The following is an 11778-nucleotide window of genomic DNA, read 5'->3' as shown; positions in this document are numbered from 1 at the left end:
TCGTTCAAATATTTGCTATTTGTACAAACAGCAACAACCTTATAAACTTCCGGTTTCTAACAAAATCGAAAAAATGATAAATCTCGGATAAATTGCGTTTTATCAACATGTTATGGGAAGAGGGAACGTAAAGAGAAAGTTATGAACAAACACCATATAGAAGCTTTGTTTAAAAGTGTTTAAAACACAAGCGAAGAACAATATCAAGAAATATCCAAATTTTGTCAGTTGTTCAAGATACTCTATGATTTGGGCTTAACACCGTTCTATTTCTGTTCTTGTTGTCAAGCATAAAGTGTGAAAACTTACAACCACCTAATAAACGAAAGAAGCATACATCATGGATAAATACATGAAAGTCAGAAAAATTGGAGAAGGTGCATTTGGAAAGGCAGATCTGGTGAAATTAAAAAAGGATGGCAGCCAGTGTGTCATCAAAGAAATCAGTATAATGAGGGTATATTTTATTTGATTGTTTTATTCAGTTAGTCAGATCAATTAATATGAAATAAGGCGCTGCCTTTTAACCCAATCGGCTGGCATCATATTAAGGCCTAAAAAGTAGTGTTTCTGGTGGCTCGACTGACCATAATTTCTAACCACCGACCGTAATTTTTTTTAGCTTCGATTGATGAATGCATGACTGCACATGTGTTAGTACAGTTTTTAGACTTTATAATCAAACAAAACCACTGTGTTATTAAATCAACTACAGTGCTACAATTTAAACTTGATAATTACGTCATTGCTTCTTTTAATTTTCTGACATGCGTTGCTAAAAGTACTTTAAAAGGTGTCAAATACACAGCACAGTGTTCCCAGAAATCCCAAAATGGGGGTTTTTCACCCCCCAGAATGGTACTTTGTACCCCCAGTTTTGGAGACAGCTGTTATATATCACTTAGTGAGGGGTGCAAAAGTGCAAGAAAAACTCAGTTTTCACCCCCAACTTTAAATGCCAGTGGGAACACTAACAGCATACTGTCGATTTATGATTGCCAAATTTTATTTCGAGCTTACAAAATATTATTTACCAAATGGTTGGAAACATGAATGTTGCTGCACGTGACCTTTTACACGAGAAATGTTTTCTACAAAATACTTGGCAATTTACTTAAAACTAAGCAATAACCCAATGGTAATTGTTAGGGAATCAGAAATGCCTTCTCAGACATAAGGTATTGTTTCTGCTAATGGTGCATACTGAACATCAGTAAGAATACCTGATGTTAATGGGAGAAATGAAGGGAGGTCCATTGTGAGGGGAAAATTGCATGTAATGTTTAAAACAGGAGAGCAAATCACAACAAAATAAGTGTTATTTTTGACAAGTATGTTACATTACTATATTTATTTCGTTTATTATTTTCAGATGAATTCCAAGGAAAGGACAGAGGCCAGAAAAGAAGTAATTAAGAAATTTTCTGAATGAATTACATTTTTTTTGTAATAACTTATGTTTTCAATGTACAGCACAGAGCCTTTAGCTTGTACTTCTATTTATATCCACACACTGCATATAAAATGTGTGATCAAAATTTAATTGTGTTAGGGAAAATTAAATGCTTGTAAATTTGTAACATGTAAAGAAAGTCTGTAAGCCTTTAAAAATGTCATTACTTTTTTTTTATTGAATTTTATCTGTTTATTACAAACTTTACAACAGTATTATTTATCATTATGTATACACAAGTTTTGTTTAATTCCAGGTGTCAGTGTTAGCTCAGTTACAACACCCAAACGTTGTAGCATACAGAGAATCGTTTGAAGGTATATACAATCTTTTCATGAATTAGGTATAGTAGTTATTGTGTGCAATCAAAAAATAATACTAAAATGCAATAAATACATAAATCATTTGTCTATCTGATTTCTAAGAAGTCTACAATGTATTCGTTTTCACTTTATTGTCCCCATCAACATGAATACATCAAAATCAAATACCTTTTTCTTTTAGGTACATTGTTGTTTAAAACCAAAAACTGTAAGAGTTATAGCTTTAAAACTTTGAAAACATGTTTATCATCAGTGGATGAGTAAGTAAACCATGAACCATAACTCTCTGTTGCATTTCATTAAAAATATGGTCCTTTTGAACTCAGAAAATGGTATTTATAAAAGTTTGTTGAGTCAATTTTTCTTGACTACTGTAAGAGCTATAGTATGGCTTTGTACTTTATTTCTTTGTTAAATTACTAATGCTATTATGATCATTAGTAATTGTGAGTAAGAATGCAATGAACTACTAACTCCTCTCTTGCAAGTTGCCAACTGTGATGCCCTTATCAGATTAGCATTGGCTCCTACATGTGGCTGGCTTGTTCTTTTACTGTTACAACATAGCTGCTACTACCTTTCTCATACAGGAATTTCTCTCTGAAATTGCTTTGTAAATGGACAGATCTGAATGTTAATCTGAATTGTTAATAATCATAACTACTTCCATGTTAGTTTCTCCTTAGCATAAAATAAAAATGTCACATACTCTTTTGTTTAATAAAATTCTGTTATATTTTCAGAACATGGCTGTCTGTATATAGTGATGGATTTCTGTTCAGGGGGTAAGCTGTGATTTATATCTGTCATGTCAAAGACTTAACCACCCATGTTTCCCTATGTCAGTTGTGCTTGAAATTAGATTTACTTATGAGAAAAGAAGACACGGAATACAATTTTAATAAATGTTCAACTGTTGATGTGAAGATGTTTATTTTGGAATCTATTTCTGCCACTTTCTATAACTAATTTTCTTACCTTGCTGGGCTCTCACAAGAAGTGATCCAAATTCTTTCTTGATAAGCTGCCAGTTAGGTTATGCATGTATATCTTTTTTAGATTTGTTTGTGAATAGGGAAAGCAACATATGTATTATGAAAATAAATTCTTAAATAAGTTAAGTAATATACAGATGTGCTCTCCAACAGGAAGTAGTTAAATGCAATAAGTTGTTCACTTATATCCTTCAGGTGATCTGTATGCTAAAATCAACAATCAGAGAGGAATTTTGTTTAGTGAAGATCAGGTAGGAATATGTGTTGTTTAAATAGATAGATATACACAAATGTATAAAAAAAAAAGCTGTTGAAGAAAGTGAGTGACATATACATGCTATATCAAAGCTGTTTCAGCTGTTCATCCATGTGAGTAAAATACTTTTTGAAGCAATGCAATACTGTGCCACAATAAAATTGTATGGTTTTGAACACTTGTTTTTTTGCATATAATTACATAACTACCTTAATCTTAATAAAATGAAAGTAGCCATGTAATAGTATTTCCTTAAAAGTATTTAGTGTATAATAGTTAACTATAAATTAGTTTAATTAGAAGTCTATACTGTGCTATTTGTAAAATACTTTTAAACTTCTTTACAGCTTTCTATTTTCTTTCGATTCAGAAATAATTGTGTATGAACAGTTCCTTACCAACATTCTGAAAGTATTCAATGGTATGGTATGATCAGTATAAAATTATAAGAATTTGACTGTTTTATTTATTTTAGATAATAGACTGGTTTGTACAGATGTGTCTTGCAATCAAGCATATACATGACAGAAAAATACTTCACAGAGATATAAAGTCACAGGTCAGTATAAAACATAAAGAATATACAGTGTAACCCCTCCAAACAGGAACCTCTGAATACTGGAAACCCCTCCTAACTAAACGCATTTTGCGGTTCTGAAATTTGGTCTTATTTCATTTGAAAAATACCCTTATAAACTGGAACTGCTTTATTTTGGAAACTGAACACTTTTTCCAGCCTGAACTTTTATTTATCAATGCAAAATTACCCCAGAAAACTGAATAATTTTTTTAAAAAATCCAAAAAAAATTGCACATGATTACCAGAATGTAGTCTATTTTGTAGCATTTTGTAGCATATGATCATAAAAGCTTTAACGGTGTTGTTTCATAAAGTAATAAACAAGATCAGAATTTAAAATGAATCAGGTTGCTTGGTAATTGTGTAACTGTTTATATAATGTAGCTCACATTCCACAAAGAAAACCTATCAAAACCAAAAAACCCCTCCAAACCGAACTTACTGTGGTCCCGAGGCTGTTCAGTTTAGAGGAGTTCCATTGTACATGACAAAAAAAAACTACACAGAGATATAAAGTCACAAAGGTTTAAACAACGAATGGTTTATGTCACCAGTGTTTTAAGCAAAATATGAGCCGTGCCATGAGAAAACCAACATAGTGGCTTTGCGACCAGCATGGATCCAGACCAGCCTGCGCATCCGCGCAGTCTGGTCAGGATCCATGCTGTTCGCTTTTAAAGCCTATTGGGATTGAAGAAACCATTAGCGAACAGCATGGATCCTGACCAGACTGCGCGGATGCGCAGGCTGGTCTGGATTCATGCTTGTCGCAAAGCCACTATGTTGGTTTTCCCATGGCACGGCTCATATAATGATGTAACTGGTTTACATTTTAAACCTTATTTATTGAAACCTGTTACAGAATATATTCCTGACCAGTAAAGGTATGGTACAGCTGGGAGATTTTGGTATAGCTAAAGTACTCAACAGTACAGTGGAACTGGCTCGCACTTGTATAGGAACACCATACTATCTTAGTCCAGAAATCTGTGAAAACAAACCATACAATAATAAAAGGTAAGAAAAAATTGCTGGTGTAATTTTCTTCATGTTGTTGGAACAATTCATCGTATTTTGTCTTACACAAATGCAAACAGAATCTGATAGTGAATGTATATTATTTGTAAAGGTATTGAATATGCATTGTAAATGGAATAAATACACTTTTATCTTAATTTGAAAATTATGTGTAACTATAGATTTAAATTTGTAATGTTTTGTTTTCATTGAATTGATTCGTAACAACATTTTTTATGTTATTCCACTTACATGTGCTCCATTTACTTGAAGTTGCATTTGTGTTGATTCCCAAATCTTAATCTTGTGATAATTTATTAATGTATAGTTTAATAGTATTTTATAATATATTAATATTGTGATATTTCAGTGATATATGGTCTCTAGGATGTGTTGTATATGAACTGGCCACATTGAAACATGCAGTAAGTTTTCTTAACAGTATAAGTTTGTATAGTATATGAACTACTCGCATTGAAACATGCAGTAAGTTTTCTTAGCTGTATAAGTTTGTGTAGTATATGAACTGCTCACATTGAAACATGCAGTAAGTTTTCTTAGCTGTATAAGTTTGTATAGTATATGAACTACTCGCATTGAAACATGCAGTAAGTTTTCTTAGCTGTATAAGTTTGTGTAGATTATGAACTGCTCACATTGAAACATGCAGTAAGTTTTCTTAGCTGTATAAGTTTGTATAGTATATTAACTACTCGCATTGAAACATGCAGTAAGTTTTCTTAGCTGTATAAGTTTGTATAGTATATGAACTACTCGCGTTGAAACATGCAGTAAGTTTTCTTAGCTGTATAAGTTTGTATAGTATATGAACTACTCGCGTTGAAACATGCAGTAAGTTTTCTTAGCTGTATAAGTTTGTATAGTATATGAACTACTCGCGTTGAAACATGCAGTAAGTTTTCTTAGCTGTATAAGTTTGTATAGTATATGAACTACTCGCATTGAAACATGCAGTAAGTTTTCTTAGCTGTATAAGTTTGAATAGTATATGAACTACTCGCGTTGAAACATGCAGAAAGTTTTCTTAGCTGTATTAGTTTGTATAGTATATGAACTACTCACATTGAAACATGCAGTAAGTTTTCTTAGAAGAAGTTTGTATAGTATATGAACTACTCACATTGAAACATGCAGTAAGTTTTCTTAGCTGTATTAGTTTGTATAGTATATGAACTACTCACGTTGAAACATGCAGTAAGTTTTCTTAGCTGTATTAGTTTGTATAGTATATGAACTACTCACATTGAAACATGCAGTAAGTTTTCTTAGCTGTATAAGTTTGTGTAGTTTATGAACTACTAACATTGAAACATGTAGTAAGTTTTCTTAGCCGTATAAGTTTGTGTAGTATATGAACTACTCACATTGAAACATGCAGTAAGTTTTCTTAGCTGTATAAATTTGTGTAGTATATGAACTACTCACATTGAAACATGCAGTAAGTTTTCTTAGAATAAGTTTGTATAGTATATGAACTACTCACGTTGAAACATGCAGTAAGTTTTCTTAGCTGTATTAGTTTGTGTAGTATATGAACTACTCACATTGAAACATGCAGTAAGTTTTCTTAGAATAAGTTTGTATAGTATATGAACTACTCACGTTGAAACATGCAGTAAGTTTTCTTAGCTGTATTAGTTTGTGTAGTATATGAACTACTCACATTGAAACATGCAGTAAGTTTTCTTAGAATAAGTTTGTATAGTATATGAACTACTCACGTTGAAACATGCAGTAAGTTTTCTTAGCTGTATTAGTTTGTATAGTATATGAACTACTCACATTGAAACATGCAGTAAGTTTTCTTAGAATAAGTTTGTATAGTATATGAACTACTCACGTTGAAACATGCAGTAAGTTTTCTTAGCTGTATTAGTTTGTATAGTATATGAACTACTCACATTGAAACATGCAGTAAGTTTTCTTAGAATAAGTTTGTATAGTATATGAACTACTCACGTTGAAACATGCAGTAAGTTTTCTTAGCTGTATTAGTTTGTATAGTATATGAACTACTCACGTTGAAACATGCAGTAAGTTTTCTTAGAATAAGTTTGTATAGTATATGAACTACTCACGTTGAAACATGCAGTAAGTTTTCTTAGCTGTATTAGTTTGTATAGTATATGAACTACTCACGTTGAAACATGCAGTAAGTTTTCTTAGCTGTATAAGTTTGTATAGTATATGAACTACTCACATTGAAACATGCAGTAAGTTTTCTTAGCTGTATAAATTTGTGTAGTATATGAACTACTCACATTGAAACATGCAGTAAGTTTTCTTAGAATAAGTTTGTATAGTATATGAACTACTCACGTTGAAACATGCAGTAAGTTTTCTTAGCTGTATTAGTTTGTGTAGTATATGAACTGCTCACATTGAAATATCCAGTAAGTTTTCTTAGCTGTATAAGTTTGTGTAGTATATGAACTACTCACATTGAAACATGCAGTAAGTTTTCTTAGCTGTATAAGTTTGTGTAGTATATGAACTGCTCACATTGAAATATGCAGTAAGTTTTCTTAGCTGTATAAGTTTGTATAATATATGAACTACTCGCATTGAAACATGCAGTAAGCTTTCTTAGCTGTATAAGTTTGTGTAGTTTATGAACTACTCACATTGAAACATGCAGTAAGTTTTCTTAGCTGTATAAGTTTGTGTAGTATATGAACTACTCACATTGAAACATGCAGTAAGTTTTCTTAGAATAAGTTTGTATAGTATATGAACTACTCACGTTGAAACATGCAGTAAGTTTTCTTAGCTGTATAAGTTTGTGTAGTATATGAACTACTCACATTGAAACATGCAGTAAGTTTTCTTAGCTGTATAAGTTTGTATAGTATATGAACTACTCGCATTGAAACATGCAGTAAGTTTTCTTAGCTGTATAAGTTTGTGTAGTATATGAACTACTCACATTGAAACATGCAGTTAGTTTTCTTAGCTGTATAAGTTTGTGTAGTATATGAACTACTCACATTGAAACATGCAGTTAGTTTTCTTAGCTGTATAAGTTTGTGTAGTATATGAACTACTCACATTGAAACATGCAGTAAGTTTTCTTAGAATAAGTTTGTATAGTATATGAACTACTCACGTTGAAACATGCAGTAAGTTTTCTTAGCTGTATAAGTTTGTGTAGTATATGAACTGCTCACATTGAAACATGCAGTAAGTTTTCTTAGCTATATAAGTTTGTATAGTATATTAACTACTCAGATTGAAACATGCAGTAAGTTTTCTTAGCTGTATAAGTTTGTATAGTATATGAACTACTCGCATTGAAACATGCAGTAAGTTTTCTTAGCTGTATAAGTTTGTATAGTATATGAACTACTCGCGTTGAAACATGCAGTTAGTTGTCTTAGTAATTTCAGTTTGTGTAGTATATGAACTACTCGCATTGAAACATGCAGTAAGTTTTCTTAGCTGTATAAGTTTGTATAGTATATGAACTACTCGCATTGAAACATGTAGTAAGTTTTCTTAGCTGTATAAATTTGTGTAGTATATGAACTACTCGCATTGAAACATGCAGTAAGTTTTCTTAGCTGTATAAGTTTCTATAGTATATGAACTACTCACATTGAAACATGCAGTAAGTTTTCTTAGCTGTATAAGTTTGTATAGTATATGAACTACTCGCGTTGAAACATGCAGTTAGTTGTCTTAGTAATATCAGTTTGTGTAGTATATGAACTACTCGCATTGAAACATGCAGTAAGTTTTCTTAGCTGTATAAGTTTGTGTAGTATATGAACTACTCACATTGAAACATGCAGTAAGTTTTCTTAGCTGTATAAGTTTGTATAGTATATGAACTACTCGCGTTGAAACATGCAGTTAGTTGTCTTAGTAATATCAGTTTGTGTAGTATATGAACTACTCGCATTGAAACATGCAGTAAGTTTTCTTAGCTGTATAAGTTTGTATAGTATATGAACTACTCGCGTTGAAACATTCAGTAAGTTTTCTTAGCTGTATAAGTTTGTATAGTATATGAACTACTCGCGTTGAAACATGCAGTTAGTTGTCTTAGTAATATCAGTTTGTGTAGTATATGAACTAGTTACATTGAAGCAAGTAATTAGTTTTCCTATCTATACTAGTTTAATATGTAGTGTAAGAACTAGCTACATTGAAACAGGCAATTAGTTTTCTTAGTTATATCTGTTTGTATAGTATATGAACTAGCCTTATTGAATAGACTGCGAGGCAAGAAGTTTTTTTTTTGAAGTGTATGATCTGACCACATTGAAACAAGCAGTAAGTTTTCCTAGCTCTGTCAGTTTGTGTAGTGTATGATCTGGCCACGTTGGAACATGCAGTAAGTTTGTATTTTATATATAGTTTTGTAGAACAGTACGATGAACTATTTCCTATGATGGCCTCCGTTGCCGAGTGGTTAAGGTCGCTAGCTTCAAATAACTTGCCCCTCTATGATGTGGGTTTGAGCCTCTGTTGGGGTGTTGAATTCTTCATGTGAGGAAGCCATCCAGCTGGATTATGGAAGGCCGGTGGTTCTCCCCAGGTGCCCGCCTGTCAAGAAATGTCCTATGATATTGTTACGGCATATATATATAAATATAAATAAAAACGAAACATCCGATGGTTTTCCTCTATCTGTAGAGGAAACCCATTGGATGTTTTTCTTTTTTATTTATTATATACTTGTCCAGGAGTAACTTTTAATATTTTCTATTATATATATATATATATATATATATATATATATATATATATATATATATATATGTCAAACTAAGGTATATGATATCATGTAATATAATATATTTATGTATTGCAGTTTGAAGCAGGAAATATGAAGAACCTTGTTTTAAAAATCATAAGGTATCTTTTTCTTTTATTTTAGTACTTTAGTTATCATATGTTAATGAAGTAATTGTGGCCTTTATGTGGTTTATTGTCTACCATGGTTCAGAGATTAGGATGATGCAGAGGAGTAGTTAAATATCTGAGCATCTTAATGATGAACCATGGTAAATGAGACAATAAACCACAAAAAGGCCTTGTTTATTTTCATTCTTACATGGTAATTGAACCATCTTGATAGAATATTCTGAATTTTGTTCATTCAAAAAGTAATGAACTAGCCATCATGTGGTCATTTGACCTCAAAATTGACGTCATAATCACAAAATATGCAATGCTTGATATCCTTCTTTGTTTAATCTGTTTAACTGACGATAAAATTGAGCCATGTTAGAATGTTGGATGAAGCTTGTGTTTCTTACAGAATTTCAGTTGATATGGCTCAGTTAACCTTAACAGAGTTCCTGAATTCCTTATCAATATTAATCTGTTCTCTACTTGTACAGATGGTAACTTCCCCACATAGTTAGAGCAGAACTGTTGTCAGTCTTCACCTGTACATGTAATCATGTACAATATAACCGTCTGGTTGGAAATATTGTGTTAACATGGCAGCTTTATCATCTGTGTTTCTTGAATGAGATTTGAATGTAGTTGGATTCAGTGTAGTTATATTTTCTGGTCCTTTGGGATCATGGAGTCCGTTCAATATCCATGTGATAGAATTCCGCTTAAGCCGGTGATAAAGGGCGTTGGGGGTTTTGCACTTTCCATTACCTCTCATTAACAGACTCAATTAAACCGAGTTTGCATTTTTGCTTCCAAAGGATCTTCTTACAGATTTTATTAACTATCACAGCAGCAATCTGTAAGTGCTGTGTGGCAGCAGTGAAAAGTCTCCCTGTATTTAGATTCAGTGTTGTTATATTGTCTGGTCCCTTAGGATCATGGAGTCCATTCAATATCTATGTACTAATAGAACTCCGCTTAAGCTGGTGCTAGGGGGCGTGAGGGGTTTTGCACTTTCCCTTACCTCTCATTAACAGACTAAATTAAACCGAGTCTGCTGTTATTTTGCTTTGTTGCATTTTTTGCTTCCAAAGGGTCTTTTTACATATTTTATTGAATGAAGAGTGTGTATTGTGAAATCATTAATATTGGTTAGGGACTTATTTACATGGATTGTATGGTTGCATCTGTCCACAAAATTAAATCCCAATGAACAGGTCAAATTCCCTCTCATGTTATCTTCAAAAGTTAAAATGAAAGTCCATAATTCATAACAACATTTTCAGTCAAAAGCATAGAACTTCATACCCAAGTAAATAAATGATTTCACTATATATAACTTCTTTTATGTCACCAGCCAAATCCTTTATGGATTTGATGTCCTGTTTTTTTACACTGTTAAGTATATTGTCACCAAGAAATATCTTTTATTTGTAGAACAAATTAGATGTTCATCTTTTTTGCAGGGGTTCTTATCCACCATTATCACCAAAGTACAGTTATGAACTAAGGAATTTAATTGCTCAGTTGTTTAAAAGGTCTCCAAGGTAAGTTTAAAAATAGTATTCTGATTTTGCTACGTTTTTGTATGTGAACTAATGTCTCGGTAACCACTTGTGAAAATAGATTGAGAATTCATACTTTTATTCATTGAGAAGACTTGACATGCACTGTACATGTTTGGTAAATTTCTTTGCTCTTTTATAAAGTTATGCTCATTTTTGACATCGGTCATGTTTTTATATGTACGCTGTTGTTTCAGTAACCACTAGTGGAAATGGATTGTGACTCCATACATTTGTTCATTGTGATTACCTGACACGCACTGCAAATGTTCCATAAATAATTTTTTTTTTTTTACAAAGTTGTGCCCATTTTTTGGACTGAACATGTTTTGGTTACTTTTTATACACCCGTCTCTGAAAGAGCGGGGCGTATTATGTGAACACGCATGGTGGGTGGGCGGGTGGTCGGCATCCAAAGCATGTCCGCTCTCTAAGTCGAACAGTTTTCATCCGATCTTCACCAAACTTGCTGACAGTGTTTGTGGGCATAATATCTCGGCCAAGTTTGATAACCAGCCAAATCGCCCTAGGCACTCTTGGATTATGGCCCTTGAATGACTTGAAAAACTGCAAATTTAACCTTGTCCGCTCTCTAAGTCAAACAGTTTTCATCCAATCTTCACCAAACTTGCTGACAATGTTTGTGGGCATAATATCTCAGCCAAGTTCGATAACCACCCAAATCGCCCCAGGCACTCATGGATTATGGCCCTTGAA

General features: G+C 32.6%; 1 protein-coding gene across 1 annotated transcript in view; it reads left to right on the top strand.

The window, feature by feature from the left end:
• Positions 1-22: 22 nt before the first annotated feature.
• Positions 23-11778, top strand: part of LOC123558112 (serine/threonine-protein kinase Nek1-like) — a 57817-nt gene continuing 46061 nt past the window's right edge. The window contains exons 1-10 of the mRNA XM_053544434.1: positions 23-457; positions 1373-1408; positions 1710-1770; positions 2520-2561; positions 2967-3022; positions 3503-3586; positions 4470-4624; positions 4995-5049; positions 9462-9505; positions 10963-11043. Coding sequence (XP_053400409.1) covers positions 341-457; positions 1373-1408; positions 1710-1770; positions 2520-2561; positions 2967-3022; positions 3503-3586; positions 4470-4624; positions 4995-5049; positions 9462-9505; positions 10963-11043 — 731 coding nt within the window. The 5' untranslated portion in view covers positions 23-340. The remainder of the gene's footprint in view (positions 458-1372; positions 1409-1709; positions 1771-2519; positions 2562-2966; positions 3023-3502; positions 3587-4469; positions 4625-4994; positions 5050-9461; positions 9506-10962; positions 11044-11778) is intronic.

Source organism: Mercenaria mercenaria, chromosome 5 (assembly GCF_021730395.1).
Source record: "Mercenaria mercenaria strain notata chromosome 5, MADL_Memer_1, whole genome shotgun sequence".
NCBI classification, from domain to species: Eukaryota; Metazoa; Mollusca; class Bivalvia; order Venerida; family Veneridae; genus Mercenaria; species Mercenaria mercenaria.
The sequence above is the reverse complement of the archived record's forward strand: the minus strand, read 5'-3'. Positions and strand labels throughout refer to the sequence as shown.